The following is a 16204-nucleotide window of genomic DNA, read 5'->3' on the forward strand; positions in this document are numbered from 1 at the left end:
CCAATTCAAACCCAAATCCAGACCCAGAACCAAATCCAGACCCAGAACCAAATCCAGACCCAGAACCAACGCTGAATCCAAACTCCTTTCTGAACCCAAAACCAAACTCAGACCCAAATCAAATCCAAACCCAAATCAGAACTGACTCAGACCCAGAGATCCAAACCCAAACCCAGACCCAAATTCGGATCCAAAACCACACAAATGCAGCCCCAACCCCAGAACTCAAACCAGACCGGTCCAAACCCAGACCCAGACCCAGACCTGAGGCTGAATCCAAACAAAACCTAAATCAGACCCAAATCCACACCAGAACCGAACCAGACCCAAATCCACACCTCTGGATCAGAAACCTGAACTGAAACCCAGACCCAAATCAACCCCAAACCCCACCACCAGCCCCAAACCCGAACCAAACTGAACCCAGCTCCCAATCCAACCCCCCTCCCCTTCCCCCCCTGCCCTACCATTGCCAGCAGTGCTCCCAGCACGGTACCGGCCAGCACCGGGGCAGCCGCCATGATGGTACCGGCAGCACCGCGGTGCCGTTGTGGGACCCACAGTGAGCAATGGGGCGGCTGCGTCCCTATAGGGCGGCTGGTCCGACTGCACGAGGCCAATCAGCCCCGAGCGGGGCCGTAAAGTCGCTGTGATCATTAACCCCGATGGATCGATATCAGGGCCCGGCCCTCCCAGCGCAGCCGTGGGGCAACGGCGCCGTGTGGGGCCGAGCTGCCCCCTATAGGGGCGGGATATGGGGCAGGATATGGGGTGGGGTGGTGCCAGGCTCAAGGTGGTGCCCGCAATAGGGGATGGAGGATGGAACCTAGAGTCCTATGGGTACATAGAGGGATCTATGGGGCCAGGGAGGGATCTATGGGGCAGGGAGGGATCTATGGGGCTGGGGGGGGTGAAGGCGCCTCGGTGGCACCGTGAGGGTTCAGGGTCGAGCTGCAGCCTTGAGGAAGAGCTGAGCTGTCTGATAAGGTGCCAGGGCTGAGATAAGGGCCAGGGTGGCACCCAATGGTGGCACCCAATGGTAGAACCCAATGGCAGCACCCAAAGTGGGGGCACCCAGTGCTGTGTGATGGATGGGATGGCACCCTATGGGGCAGCGCTATGGGGCAGCAGTGTGGGGCACACAGCTGTGGGGGGGTTATGGGGCACAGAGCCCCCGTGCTGGGTGCTGGTGCCACCTGCACTGTGCCCTCACCCCATTTATGGCCCTGGGCACCGATAATGGTGGCACTTTGTCCCACGCATCAGCAGCTCCATCCCACCCCATGCGTCACCAACCCCCCCCCACATCTGCCACCGTGGCACCCAATGAACACAGCCCCCCCACAGCTGCTGCCCCACGGCGCCTTTATTGGGCTGCCCCATGGATGTGGGGCTCAGGGGGTCCCTGGGGGTCCCAGGGGGGGGCATGGATGTGGGGCTCAGGGGGTCCCTGGGGGTCCCAGGGGGGGGTCAGGATGTTGGCGCTGCCTGGCGCTTCTTGCTGCGCTGCCGCCTGAATGTGAAGCTCCGCAGGGGGTTGGAGGCACGACGGGGCTGTGGGGGGGGAAATGGGGTGAGACCCCCCCCAAAAAGGGGAGGGATGGGGGTCCATGAGGGGGGCTACTATTAGGGGGGGTATTATGGGGGTTATTATTAGGGGGTGTTATGGCGGGGTCATGATTGGGGTTATTATTATTATGGGGGTTGTTATTATGGGGGTTGTTATTATCATTATAGGGGTTATTATTATGATGGGGATTATTATGGGGGGGGTTATTGTTATTATGGGGGTTATGATGGGGGTTGTTATGGGGCTCACCCTGGGTCCAGCCTTGTTCCTGGCAGCTCCGTGGGGCAGCCGCAGCCGTCGGCGCTTCTTCAGCTCCGGTTTGGCAACTCCACGCAGGGTGGGGGGCACTATGGGACACAGTGGGGTGAGCTGAGCTCAGGGCAGCCCCCAGCCCCACAACCTGCCCCACAACCCCCCCCAGCCCCACAACCCGCCCCCCACTGCCCCATATCCATACCCAGGTATTCAGGCACATTGCGCAGATGGGGTTTGACGATGGCGGGGTGCAGCGGTTTGTCGTGGCGCAGCACGTGCAGGTCGCGGGGGTTGTCCTCAAAGTAAGTCTGGGGATGGAAGGGGGGGTCAGGGGGGGCAGCGACCCACAGCCGCCCCATATCACCCCATATCGCCCCATAGCCGCCCCATATCGCCCCATATCACCCCATATCGCCCCATAGCCACCCCATATCACCCCATATCGCCCCATAGCCGCCCCATATCACCCCATATCACCCCATAGCCGCCCCATATCACCCCATATCACCCCATATCACCCCATAGCCCCCCATATCCCCCCATCCTTTGGGCACCTTCAGCTTCTCGGAGTTGAGCAGCTCCTCTTTGATCTCCCGGAGCCGCGCTTCCTTCACCGCCTGCTTGGTGACGGAGCGCATGGCGTCCTGGGGGGGCACACACAGGGTCAGGGCTCCAGGATGGAGCAGTGCCCCCCCATCACCCATAACCAACCCCCCCCCATCTCACCCTGCAGCGATAGCGCAGCGCCTCGACCTCCTCCATGCAGAACTTGTAGGGCTGCAGCATGGACTCCCCGTTCTCTATGGGGGGGGACACACGTGGTTTGGGGTCAGCTCCCACAGCCCCAGGGGTATAATGACACTGTGCCCCCCCTATGAGGGGTTATAGTGACTCGGTGCCCCCCCAGCCCCCCCTATGAGGGGTTATAGTGACTCGGTGCCCCCCCAGCCCCCCTCACCTCCTGCCAGCACATCCTCAATCTGTGCCAGCTGCTCGCGCTCCTCGGGCAGCACAAAGGTCAGAGCTGTGCCGGGGTTGTCGGCTCGTGCTGTCCTGTATTGGGATGGGATGGGGATGGGATGGGTTAGGGGTGGTTGGGGTTGGGGTCAGGGATGGGGCTGGGGCTGGGGCTGGTTGGGGATAGGGTTAGATGGGGATGGGGTCAGGGCTGGGGTTGGAGATGGGTTGGCTGGGATCAGGGATGGGGTTGGGGATGGTATGGGGTTGGTGGGGGTCAGGGATGGGGTTGGTTGGGCTTGGGGATGGGATGGGTGTTGGTTAAGGACCATACAGGGTTGGCTGGAGTCAGGAATTGGATTGGGGATGGGGTTGGAAATGGGGATGGGATGGGGATGGGGATGGGGTTGGAGTTGGTTGGAGTCAGGGATGGGGATGGGGATGGGGTTGGTTGGGGATGGGGATGGGTTGGGGTTGGTTGGGGACAGTATGGGGTTGGTTGGGGTCAGGGATGAGGTTGGGGTTAGTTGAGCTTGGGGATGGGATGGGGTGGGTTGGTTGGTTGGGGTTGGTTAAGGACCATACGGGGTTGGTTGGGGATGGGGTTAGGGATAGGGTTGGTTGGGCTTGGGGATAGAATGGGGTTGGTTGGTTAGGGATAGGGTTGGGGTTAAGGACCATATGGGGTTGGTTGGAGTCAGGGATGGGGTTGGGGTTGGTTGGGGCTGGGATGGGATGGGGTTGGTTGGGGCTGGGGTCTCCACTCCCCCCATCCCACCTCCCCACTCGATGGATGTACGACTCCACCGTTGTTGGCACGTCGAAGTTGATAACAGTGGCCACGTTCTGGAAGTCGATGCCCCGCGACACGCTGTACTCGGGGTCACCACCTTTACTGGGGGGAGAAAAGGGGGTGTTGGGGGGGGAACAGCACAGGGACCATCATGGGGGGAACATATGGACCCCAACGTGTCCCTGCCGCCCTGGTTGGTGACACTAATAGATCCTCAATGGCACCCTCAGCCCCTCAGTAGCACCCCCGGGTCCATGGTTGGTGCCACCCCCAGCCCCTCATTGACCCCATATCCCCTCATTGCCCCCCATCCCCTTCTGAGCCCCCCTCACCTCTCATTCCCCTTCCTCTTCTTGCGCTGCCGTGGCTCCACGTTGCTCCCTGTGCTCCCCGTCAGCTCCTCATCCGTGGCCACAATATAATCGTACAGTCCCCGATTGAACTGGGTGATGACGTGACACCTACAGGAACAAACCAACGCCCACCATGGCACCCATCACATCCCCCACCCCCCCCCATAAGCCCCATCACATCCCCCACCCCACCATAACCCCATCACATCCCCTGCCCCATAAAACCCCTCCCCAAAATCCCCCATAACCCCATCACATCCCCCTATCACATCCCGCCCCCCCATAACCCCCCATAACCCCCACACTATCCCCACCCCCGCATAACCCCCCATCACATCCCCCCATAAGTCCCCATAACCCCCATCACATCCCCCCCCATAACCCCCATCACATCCCCCCCATAATCCCCCATCACATCCCCTGGCCCCCCATGACCCCCAGAAATCCCCCCATACCCCCAGACCCGCCCACCCATACCTGGACCTGGCGGGCAGCTCGGAGTGAGGCGCACAATGCGGGATCCCAAACTTCATGAAGAGTTTGAGCCGGTAACAGCGGCTGATGGAGCTGACGAACAGCAGCGCCCGGCGCCCGCAGCAGCGGCCCAGCTTTCAGCACGGCTGTAAAGCAGCAGGAACTTGTCCTCGCAGCTCACCAGCGAACACCCCAGCTGCCGCAGCTGGGAGCTGCACGGCAAGCGCGGCTCCTGCGGCTGCACCGTCACCTGGGGGGGTTGGAGGGTGTTATGGGATGGGGACCCCCCAAGACACACCTGTGCCCCCAGGACGCCACTCTGTGCTCCTAAGCTTTCAAATTTGTGCCCCCCAGGACCTACTTGGTCCCCCCTGGACACCTTGGTGCCCCCCTGGACCCCCTCCAGACACACTTTTGCCCCATGACACACTGGGTGCCCCCCTCAGGACCCCACGCTGTGTCCCTAAGCTCCAGATTGTGCCCCAAACCCTCATGTGCCCCCACTGGACCCCCCCAGGAACCAATTTTACCCCCCAACACCACCCAGGACCCCCACTTTGTGCCCCCAGACCCTCTTGGTGCCCCCAGGACCCACTTTGTACCCCTAAGCTTCAATTTGTGACCCCCCAGACCCACCTTGGTGCCCCCCCCACCTGGACCCCCCCAGGACCCCACTCCTGTGCCCTAAGCTTCATTTTGTGCCCTCCAGATTCCTCTTTGTGACCCCCAGGACCTTCTTGTGCCCCCTGACCCAACCCCATGGCCCATTTTGCCCCCTGTACCCTTTGTGCCCCTAAGCTTCAACAAATCCACTCACTGGGTTGTGCAGCACCAGCTCCTTCAGGCCTCCACGTCAGGGTGAAGGTGAACCGACATCAGCAGCCGCCTGAGATCTTGGGGAGTGGCTTTGAGGGGGGGGGGACTTGGGGTGTTGGTTCCTTTGATCCCCACCCCACCAAAGACTGAACCCAACATCACCACAGCAGGCCCCCCAGTACTTCCCAGACGCCCCAACCGCCACCTTGTATCCCCCAATCCCACCTGTGGCCCCCCCAACATCAAGGCCCCCATACATTCCCAAAAACCCCAACCCACCTGTACTCCCCCCCCAACCCACAGCAAGTGCTCCCTCCAAACCCCAAACTGAACGCCCCCCACACATCGAGACCCCTCTACCTCCCACACCCCAAGCGTGAACCCCCCCCCCACCACCAACATCAAGGACCCCCATACATTTCCCAAAGCCCCAAAAGCCCACCCCTTACACCCCCCAAACCCACCTTATCCCCCCCCAGCCCTCACCTGACCCCACTCCCCCCACCACATCAAGGCCCCCACACCTCCAAGACCCACCTGTACCCCCCCCCAACCCAGCTGACCCCCCCCCCACGCACATCAAGGCCCCCCACACCTCCACGACCCACTGTACCCCCCCCAACCCCAAGCTGACCCCCCCCCCCCACATCAAGGCCCCATACCGTTCCAACACCCCAACGCCACTGTACCGCCCCCCAACCACTGCAAAGGCCCCCCCAACCCACCTGTACCCCCCAACCCCAAGCTCGAACCCCCCCACCACCACATCAAACCCCTCATACCTTCCCAACACCCCAATCCTATAAGCAAAGAATCCCCCCCCAATCCACCTGTGCCCCCCCCACACATCAAGGCCCCATACCTTCCCAGACACCCCAAGCCCACCTGTACCCCCCAACAAACATAGCAGTGCACCCCCCCCAACCCCCAATCTATCCACACGCCCCACCACATTCAAGCCCCCTCGACCTCCAAAGCCCATGAGCCCACCTGTACCCCCCCCATTCCCTTACTGCCCCCCCTCACCACATTCAAGCCCCCCATCACACAAAGCCCATAGTCCCACCTGTACCCCCCCACCCTTACTGCCCCCCCTCACCCACATCAAGGTTCCCCCATATCCCTCCCAAAGCCCCAAGCCCACCATGTACCCCCCCATCCCTACTGCCCCCCCCTACAAACACATCAAGGCCCCCATACCCTCCCAAAGCCCCATAGCCCACCTGTACTCCCCTCCCCTCACCACAAGCAGCGCTTGAGGTCGTCCCCGAACCCAAAGTCCAGCAGCAGATCGGCCTCATCCAGCACCAGCAGCTCCAGCGAGTCCCTGAGCACCAAACTGTGTGCATTGAACGTGTGCCAGCACCCGGCCCGCGTCCCCACCACACGTCCGGCTTCTCCATCAGCACCGGCCTGTAAAACACCCCATAGAGGCTCCTATAGGGCCGGCCCCACACTTATGGGGCGCGGAAAGGACTCACCGCTCTCACTTCTGTCTGCTGCGAGGCGTCGCTGTGGTGCTTAGACTCGCCACTCGAACCTGCGCGCAGAACGAGGCCAGGAGCCGCAGGGTGTGAACGACCTGCAGGCCCAGCTCCTTGGATGGAACCAGAACCAGGGCACGAACCGACTGCGGCACCGGGACCTGGAGCCCAAATAACCAACGTCAGGGACATAGACACAAATATCACACACAGCAAACATGGCCACATAGAGCTGAACTGGGTTGGGGGCTCCCATAGCCACCCATAGATACCACAGAGACACTCACGAGCACCACAGCCCCACCCTCACCATCACCCCAACCCACCCCCATAACCCCCAGCCCACACTTAATCCCCCATAATACCCATTGACCCCATAACATCCACCCTCTTCTATCACCCCATTATCCCAACCCAACCCCCCCACCCCCACAACCTCACCCCAAACCCATTACCTTCCATAACCCCCATCCCCACACCCTACAGCTGTCTTAATTACCTACCGACCCCCCACTCAATACCCCACAGTGTCTCTGTGCCCCATAACACCCATTACACCCCATACCCCTCTGTTCCCACCCCACAGACCCTCAGTGCCCCCTCAACTGCCCATTAACCCCCCCCCAACACCCATACCTTCTCCAACCCATAACCCCCCCAGGCCCCATAACCCCCCCTTCCCAACCCTAATACCGCCCCAAAGACCCCATAACGCCCTCCAACCCAATAACCCCTCCAGACCCATCCACAACCCCCCTCGTACCCCAGTAACTCCCCCCAACCCCATAACCCCCCCCAGAACCCCATAATCCCCTTCCCAGCCCAACCCTTAGACAAGCCCCCCTCAGACCCATAACCCCCTCCAGACCCACACCTCCAACCCCCCCTCCAACCCCCAACAACCCCTCCCCCAGACCCCATAACCCCCCTTCCACACCCCCTATAACCCCCTTTAAGACCCCATAACCCCCTCCAGACCCCCATAACCCCCCCCAGACCCCATAACCGCCTCTCCTAACCCCATAACCCCCTCCCAGACCCAAACCCCCCCCAGACCCATAACCCCCCCCAGACCCCATAACCCTCCTCAGACCCCATAACCCCCTTCCAGACCCCATAACCCCCCTCAGACCCCATAACCCCCTCTCAGACCCCATTAACCCGCCCCCCCTAGACCCCATAAACCCCCCCCAGACCCCATAAACCCCCCCCCAGACCCTATAACCCCCCCAGCCCCATACCCCCCCCTCACCGCCTTATCCTAGCAGCCGTTTCTAACACGCAGTCCAGTAGTGCCGCCTTTTCCCGTGACCCGTCCTCGGCCCGTCCAAGCAATCGCGCCTCCCTATGCCAGCGGATGCCTCCGGCCTGGGATGCGTCGGGCGCCCAGCCCCAGCTCGGCCGGCCTGTGGACCAGAACGTTACGTGGGGGCTCCGTTACCGCGGACCGACCCCCCCACCCCGGTCCGTACCCCACAGCGCGGTCCAGCCCTATCTGCTGCGAAAGCTCGTGCGCCATCTTGGTCTTCGGCCTACCACTGGAGCACTTCCGGTCTCGCGCCTAGAGCGGCAGCCAAAAGACAGCCCGCAACAGCGGGCCCCTCGCGGGCGGAGGTGTGAGGAGGAAAGTCATGGCGGCCCTTCCGGCTGGGAGGTCTGGGCGTCGCCCTGGCGGATATGGGGGCTTCCCCAGCATTAATAGCCTCCAAATCCTCAATATTTACCCCAAAATCCCCAACACCCCGCCAACCAGCACCCAAGTCCTCGCAAACCACCCCAAATTCAACCACCCCAAATTAGCCCAAATCCAACCCAAAAAACCCCAAACCAACCCAAAAGCCAACCCCAAAACCCATCTACCATCCCAAACCCCACAATCACACCCAATATAAACCCCTAAACCCACCTCAATAACCCAAATAAACCCAAATCCACCCCAAAAAAACCACGAAACCACCCAGAAACCCCCCAAATCACCCCAAAAACCCCAAATCCACCCCAAAACCCCCAAATCCACCCCACAAAACCCCAAACCATAACGCCTCTGACCACCTCTTCAAGTACCCCAAAAACCCCCAAAAACCCCCAAATCACCCCAAAAACCCGTTCAATCCCCCACCCCCCCCCCCCCTCCCCCAAAAAGCCCCAAAATCACCCCAAAAAACCCCAAAATCACCCAAAAACCCCCTAAATCACCCCAAAAAACCCCAAAAAACCCCAAAATCACCCCAAAAACTTCGAAACTACCACCCAAAATCACCCAAAAACACCAAACACCAAAACCACCCAAAACCCCAAAACCCACCCCAAAAACCATCAAAAACACCACAAAACTATCCCCAAAACACCCAAAGAAACCCCAAACCTCCCCAAAAACCTCTCAAACCACCCAAACACCCCAAAAGCACAAAACACCCAAAAACCCAAAAACACCCCAACCACCCCAAACAACACCCGACACCCCACATAGAATCAGCCATCACCCATAGGGACCCAACCCTTTATTGATCCCAATCCAACCCACATCGGGGCCGTGTGGTGTACCCCTATTCACCCCATTAATCATTATATGGGTGAGACAGGACAGAGGTGGGTACCCCGCATATATGGGGCAGGGCTGTTCGTGCTTCCCCCTATTCACCCCATTAGACTATTAGATGGGCTGGACACAGGACAAAAGGTGGTCCCCCATTATGGGCAGCCCCCCCCCCCCATATTTTGGGTCTAAACCAACTTCTTGCCTCGAAGAAGCTTTTGAGGTGCCTCATCTGCCAGATCCCGGTGAGGATTGAGATGACGTCTGTGCGATGGACCACCACAGCACGCGCTTGGTTCGTGCTCTCATCGTCTATCCGGACCGCTCCCGGTAGAGGATGGAAATGGGGTTAAAAGGGGAGGAAATGGGGGTTATGGGGTGTGGGGGGCTATGGGGTCTAAGGGGCTTGTCGTACTAGGGTGGGTGTGGGGAGGTAAGGGTCTAAGGGGGTTGTTGGTCTGGGGGGAGTTATGGTGTATGGGGAGGGTTATCAGGGGGAGGTTATGGGGTCTAGAGCAGGGCTATGGGGTCTGGAAGGGGGGTTATGGGGTCTGGAGGGGTTGTTATGGGGTCTGGAGGGGGTTATGGGGGAACTATGGGGTCTGGAGGGGAGGTTATGGGGTCTGGGAGGGTTATGGGGCCTGGGGGGGGGTTATGGGGTCTGGAGAAGGAAATATGGGATCTAGGCAGGGGCAATGGGGTCTGGAGGGGAGGGGGGGTTTATGGGGTCTGGAGGGGGGTTATGGGGTCTAGGAGGGGGGTTTATGGGGTCTGGATGGGGGGTTATGGGGTCTAGGAGGGAGATTGTGGGGTGTGTGTGTGGGGGGTTATGGGGTCTAGGAAGGGGTTATGGGGTCTAAAGGAGAGTTATGAAGTCTAGGGAAATGGTTATGCAGCTCAGGATGGGTTATGGGGTCTGGAGGGGGGTTATGGGGGTTGGGATGGGTTATGGGGTCTGGGGGGGAGTGTTATGGGGTCTAGGAGGGGGATTATGGGGTCTATAGGGGGGTTATGGGGTCTATAGGGATGGTTATGGGGTCTAGGGGGTGGTTATGTGGGTCAGAAAGGGGTTATGGGGTCTGGGGGGGTCTATGTGGCACACAGTGTATGTGGTGCCCACCCGCTGGTAGTTCTGCTCCTTTTGGATCTGCTCCACCTGGTCCAGCAGTTGCCTGGCTCGCAGCTGCAGCTCGGTCAGCTTGTCCTTAGCTGCGATCTCGGGGTAGTTGTTGGTGTGTTCCCCCACCTGGATGTCCAGATGGACCCTCTGGGTGCAAACAGAACCATCAGCACCTCATTGTGCTGTGAGACCCCCCCCAAAGCCCACCCAGACCCCCCCATTCTTACCAGTTTGCCCCCAGCAAACAGAGCCATGCGGGTGGAGTTGGAGTGCAGGCAGATCTGGTGCTCCCCCGGGGTGTGGGAGGTGAAGGTGAAACGCCCCTCGGAGCCGTATTGCCTGGACAGCACCACCTGGGGGGGGACACGGCCTTTATAGCACCCCCAGCCCCCCCCCACCCCATAGCAGCCCCCCATGGCAGCCCCCCATGCCCACCTTGCCATCGGGGTCCTTCACTTCCACATGCATCCCCAGCCCCGGGGTGGAGGGCAGGAAGGACTCGGACTGTTTGTCCCACAGCTGGGTCCGGTAGTTCCCTGCGGGGCGGCGTGGTCAGAGCGGAACACGACAATCCCACCCCCCCTTTATCCCCCCACCCCCCCCATAGACCCCCATGACCCCCCACCCCATAGACCCCATAGACCCCATAGACCCCCATCCCAGGGTTCTCCCATTGCTTCCCCCTCCCTCTCCCCAAGCTCTGTGTGTCCCCTCCCATGGGGGTCTTGTATCAGCTCCAACATTGGGGGGGTCTTTCCCATGCCCCCACCCCACCCCCCATCCCCAGGGGTCTCACCCATTGCCCTCCCCAACACCCAGGGGTCTCTCCCCCTCCCCTCCTTCCCCCCAGGCCTCTCCCCCATTGCACACCCCATTGCCCCCCCCATTCTCTCCCATTGCCCCCTCAGCCCCCATGGCTTCTCATGGAGCCCCCCACCATTCCTGGGGGTCCCTCCCATCCCCAGACCCCCCCCCTTTTCCCCCACGTCTCTCTCCCATTCCTTATCCCCATTCCCATGGCCCCCTCCCATCTCCCATTGCCACCCTGTGCCCCATAGGGCTGCCCCATTGCCCTCCCCACCCCCCCAGGGGTCTCTCCCCATTTCCACCCCCATCTCTGGGGGTCTCACCCCCTCAGCCCCCAAAGTTTCTCCCATATCCTCCCACTGTTCCCAGGGCTCTCCCCCATTGCCATCCCCAGTACTCTCTGCCCCCCCCCCCCCCCCCAATCATTGGGGTCTGCCCCATTGCCCCCCCAGCCCCCCAGTGGATTGCTCTCGCTCACCTCCCCCCCCATCATCGGGGTCTCCTCCATTACCACCCCCATTGCTCGGTGCCCCTCCCCAATCACTGGGGTCCCTCCATTGCCCACCCCAGCCCCACCCTTCCTCCCACTGGCTCACCGCCCCCAGGCTTGTTTCCCATTACCCCCCCGGGGTCTCTCCCCACTCCCCCCCATTCCCTTTTAACCCCAATCTCAATCATATCCCCATTCCCACTCCATTCCATACACACCCTCGCCCATTACTCCCCATTACCGGTGGTCGTTCTGTGCTTTCTCCCCCATATACCACCCATCCATTGAATCCCCCTTTTACCCCCCCAATTTAATTCTGCCCCATTCCCAGCAACGGGGGGGGTCCTCCCCCAGTCCCATTCCCCCACCCCTACCAACCCCCCATTATTCCTCCTACCATGTTCCCATCGATACCCTCAACCCTTCCACCACCCCTTACCTTCAATTGCCCTCAATTGGGGCATCTAAACCATTCTCCCCAAAAGACCGGCATTGCTATTGTGTGTCCCCCCCATCTCCACATCATAGACCACCCCCCCCAGGCCTCCCCAAACCCCCATTCCCCCTCATAGACCCCCCCCACTCCCCCCATCACCCCCCTAATGGGATTCCTCCTATTACCAGCCCCCCCCAGAGAGGTCCATTGCTATTGCGGTCCCCCCCCCAGAATTCACATCATAGACCCCCCCCTCAGCCTCCCCCCCTCTCCCCTGCCCCTCCATTGCCACCCTATGGAGGTCTCGCGCCTTTACTGGTCCACGAAAGGCCGACATTGCTAGGGGTCCCCCCCCCATTCCTCAGTAGACCCGCCCCCCTCCCGCATTGGTCCCCATACTGGGGTCTCTTTTTTTTACCCCCCCCCCACCCCCCATTCACATCCCATAAAGACCCCCCCTGCAGGCCTCAAACCCTCGCCCTCCTTTAAGGCCTCCCCTCCCGCGCATTTGCCTCCCTGATGGGGGTCTCTGCCTTACCCCCCCACAAAAGGCCCAGTTGCTATTGGGGTCCCGCCCGCCAGAATGCAACTCATAGACCCGCCCCTTCCTCATTGTCCGCCTATGGGTCCTCCCCTTTACGCCCCCCCCCGCCATTCACACCTCATAGACCCCGCACCCCCCCTCAGAGTGCCCTTCTCCCAGTCCCTTGCATGCCACTGAGGTGCCGCTCAGACTAGGCCTAGCACTAGCCCATGCCCCCGCCTCTCCCAGGCCCCCATTCCGCACGCCGCTCCGCCCGCCGCCGCCCCGCACCGATGACCATGGTCTCATCCGGTATCTCCTCGATGAAGCACCGTTTCTCGGTCTCCCCGATGTGGAAATAAAGGCCCCGAGCCCCCGCCGCCATCAGCACCAACACGGACAAGGCCGCGCTCAGCGCGGAGCCGCCCGCCATGACACCCCGCCGCCCTCCCACTGCGCATGCGCATCAGATCGCCCGTTTATCACTACGCATGCGCCGCTCCGTTGGCTGCGCACTGCGCATGCGCGTCAAGCCGCCACTCACCGCAACACACGACGCGCTGGTCGCTGCTGCGCATGCGCCGTCAGCCATAGGAGCAGCCTCCAGGTGGCGCATCCCGCTGAGCGCTGCGCTCTGAACTGGGAGGCCGCGAGTTCGATCCTCGCTGCTTCCTCACCCTGCGGACGGACAGAGGGACATAGGGACACCCCATAGGGACACCCCATAGGGACACCCCATAGGGACACCACATAGGGACAGACACCCCATAGCGACACCCCATAGGGACAGGCACCCCATAGAGACACCCCATAGGGATGCCCCATAGACAGGCACCCCATAGAGACAGACACCCCATAGAGACATCCCATAGGGACACCTCATAGAGACAGACACCCCATAGAGACACCCCATAGGGACAGGCACCCCATAGAGACACCCCATAGGGATGCCCCATAGACAGGCACCCCATAGAGACAGACACCCCATAGGGACACCCCATAGGGACACCTCATAGAGGACACCCCATAGGACACCCCATAGACAGACACCCCATAGGGTGATGGCTGCACGGGGGCGGGTCGTGCAGTTGGTGTGTGTGGCAACACCGGGTCCTTCCTTCCTCCCTCCCTCATCCTTCCCCATCCCGCAGGGCGGGGGCCGCTGTTGGGGCATCTCATGGGTGGGGAGCTGGGGGCACCGGGGGGGATGGGAATTGGGGGGGGGGGATATAAAGGGCCCCCCAACCCATGGGGTCACAGAGCTCAATGTCGCCCTTTTCCTCCTGGTAGAGGCCGCAGGGTCGGGGCCGTCCTGCAGCACAGCAATGCACAGCAAGGTGTTCAAGTACCGGTAAATGGGGACTGGGGGGTGGCTATGGGGTGTCTGTCCCTATGGGGTGTGTGTCCCTATGGGGTGTGTGTCTCTATGGGGTGTCCCTATGGGGTGACAATGTCCCTATGGGGTCATAAATGTCCCTATGGGGTCACAATGTCCCTATGGGGTGTCTGTCCCTATGGGGTCTCTATCTATGGGGTCCCTATGGGGTGTCTCTATAGGGTGTCCCTATGGGGTGTCTGTCTCTAAGGGGTGTCTCTATAGGGTGTCCATCTCTATAGGCTGTCCCTATGGGGTGTCTCTATGGGGTGCCTGTCCCTATGGGGTGTCTATCTCTATGGGGTCTCTATGGGGTGTCCCTATGGGGTGTCTCTATAGGGTGCCTGTCCCTATGGGGTGCCTGTCCCTATAGGGTGTCTGTCCCTATGGGGTGGCTGTCCCTATGGGGTCTCTATGGGGCGTCTCTATGGGGTGCCCCTATGGGGTGTCTGTCCCTATGGGGTGTCTGTCTCTACAGGGTCCCTATGAGGTGTCCCTATGGGGTGTCCCTATGTGGTGTCTGTCCCTATGGCGTGTCTATCTCTATGGGGTCTCTATGGGGTCCCTCTGTGTTGTCCCCGTGTCCGTGTGTCCGCCCGCAGGCTGTGGGACATGAACCAGCAGTGTCTGTACCTGTGCGATGACCAGCTGGTGGCCGGGCACCTACAAGGAGCCAACGCTGCGCTGGAGGGTGAGCGGCCCCTTTAAGAGACACGCGGTGGGGGGGGGGCTGACATTGTGTGTGTCCCCCCCCCCATTTCCCCCTATATTTCCCCCCATAGAGAAGGTGTTCTGGGTCCCCAACCGCTTCTTCAAGCCCGAGCTGCAGCCCGTCATTATGGGCATCAGGGACGGGACCCGCTGCCTGGCCTGTCCCACTGCCCCACAGCCCACACTGCGCCTCCAGGTGGGGACGGGGGGGGCGGGGGGGGGATAATGGGGGTAATGTGGGGATGGGGACAATATGGGGACACTATAAGGATGGGGACACTATGGGGACCCTATGGGATGGGGATACTAGAAAGATGGGGACACTATGGGGACCCTATAGGGATGGGGTTATTATAGGGACCCTATAGGGATGGGGTCAGTATAGGGACCCTATAGGGATGGGGACACTATAGGGACCCTATAGGGATGGGGATGCTATGGGGACACTATAAGGATGGGGATGCTATGGGGGTAGGGATGCTATGGGGGCCAGGATGGGGACACTATGGGGATGGGGGACACTATGGGGACACTATAAGGATGGGAACACTATGGGGACACTATGGGGATGCTGTGGGGATGGGGACACTATGAGAATGGGGGACACTATGGGGACACTATAAGGATGGGGACACTATGGGGACACTATGGGGATGCTATGGGGATGGTATGGGGATGGGGATGCTATGGGGATGGGGACACTATGGGGGATGCAATGGGGATGGGGACGCTATGGGGACACTATGGGGGATGCTGTGGGGATGGGGATGTTATGGGGATACTATGGGGATGAGGGCGCTATGGGGATACTATGGGGACCCTATAAGGATGGGGACACTATGGGGATGCCATGGGGATGGGGATGCTATGAGGATGCTATAGGGGTGCTATGGGGATGGGGATGCCATGGGGATGGGGATGCTATGGAGATGCTATAGGGGTGCTAAGGGGATGGGGACATTATGGGGATGGGGCACAAAGGGATCCCAGCTATGGGGCCATGGCAGTGCAGGGCTGATGAGGTCCCCCCCATATCCCCCCCCATATCCCATCCATCCCCCCATATCCCCCCATATCCCCATAGGACGCCGTTATCACGGAGCTGCCCGGTACCGGTCCATCCTCGCTCCCGTTCACGTGGTTCCGCTCGTACCGGGCCGGGCTGTGGCGCTTTGAATCGGCCGCCAACCGCGGCTGGTTCCTGTGCACGTCGTCCTGCGCCCACCAACCCGTGGGGCTGTGGCGCTGCCCGGACCCCTCCCACGTCCTGGATTTCTATTTCCAGCTGTGCTGAGCTCCCTGTGCAATAAACCCCATCAAGGACCTCGTTGCCCCATAGCGAGTTGATGTGGGTGGTGGGGCTGCCCCATAGGGAGTTACCGTGGGTGGTGGGGCTGCCCCATAGGGAGTTACCGTGGGTGGTGGGGCTGCCCCACAGCTGATGGGCACGGCCCCATTCCTGTATCCCATCCGGCACACGCCCGGTGTGGGGAATGGGGGGGGG

At 60.8% G+C, this 16204-nt stretch overlaps 4 protein-coding genes across 4 annotated transcripts in view; 1 reads left to right on the forward strand and 3 right to left on the reverse strand.

Annotated features, from left to right (window-relative positions):
* NPC1L1 (NPC1 like intracellular cholesterol transporter 1) overlaps positions 1 to 1223 on the reverse strand; it is a 19532-nt gene extending 18309 nt beyond the window's left edge. The window contains exon 1 of the mRNA XM_032448848.1: positions 468 to 1223. Within this exon, the coding sequence (XP_032304739.1) occupies positions 468 to 521 (54 nt within the window). The 5' untranslated portion in view covers positions 522 to 1223. The remainder of the gene's footprint in view (positions 1 to 467) is intronic.
* A 125-nt stretch (positions 1224 to 1348) lies between these two features.
* On the reverse strand, positions 1349 to 6884 carry DDX56 (DEAD-box helicase 56; the record flags this gene model as incomplete). Its single annotated transcript, XM_032448849.1, is given in 15 exon segments — positions 1349 to 1387; positions 1433 to 1554; positions 1820 to 1917; positions 2028 to 2133; positions 2380 to 2469; positions 2552 to 2625; positions 2784 to 2878; positions 3561 to 3677; positions 3908 to 4036; positions 4406 to 4539; positions 4542 to 4652; positions 5220 to 5248; positions 6460 to 6606; positions 6609 to 6631; positions 6709 to 6884. Coding segments are annotated over 14 exon segments (1413 nt in total), but the record flags the coding sequence as incomplete, so codon positions are not given.
* Positions 6885 to 10262: 3378 nt separating this feature from the next.
* Positions 10263 to 13075, reverse strand: TMED4 (transmembrane p24 trafficking protein 4). The gene is made up of 4 exons (XM_015883038.2): positions 12906 to 13075; positions 10794 to 10894; positions 10586 to 10711; positions 10263 to 10505 (listed from the first exon to the last, which is right to left on the reverse strand). The coding sequence occupies exons 1-4, from the start codon at positions 13045 to 13047 to the stop codon at positions 10278 to 10280; spliced, it is 597 nt and encodes a 198-aa protein (XP_015738524.1). The 5' UTR covers positions 13048 to 13075; the 3' UTR covers positions 10263 to 10277.
* Positions 13076 to 13605: 530 nt separating this feature from the next.
* The window catches only part of LOC107323592, a 6617-nt gene continuing 4018 nt past the window's right edge, over positions 13606 to 16204 (forward strand). The window contains exons 1-4 of the mRNA XM_032448850.1: positions 13606 to 13965; positions 14592 to 14680; positions 14772 to 14896; positions 15785 to 15992. Of these exons, the coding sequence (XP_032304741.1) occupies positions 13676 to 13965; positions 14592 to 14680; positions 14772 to 14896; positions 15785 to 15992 (712 nt within the window). The 5' untranslated portion in view covers positions 13606 to 13675. The remainder of the gene's footprint in view (positions 13966 to 14591; positions 14681 to 14771; positions 14897 to 15784; positions 15993 to 16204) is intronic.

This window comes from Coturnix japonica, chromosome 22 (assembly GCF_001577835.2).
Source record: "Coturnix japonica isolate 7356 chromosome 22, Coturnix japonica 2.1, whole genome shotgun sequence".
In the NCBI taxonomy this organism is placed as follows: domain Eukaryota; kingdom Metazoa; phylum Chordata; class Aves; order Galliformes; family Phasianidae; genus Coturnix; species Coturnix japonica.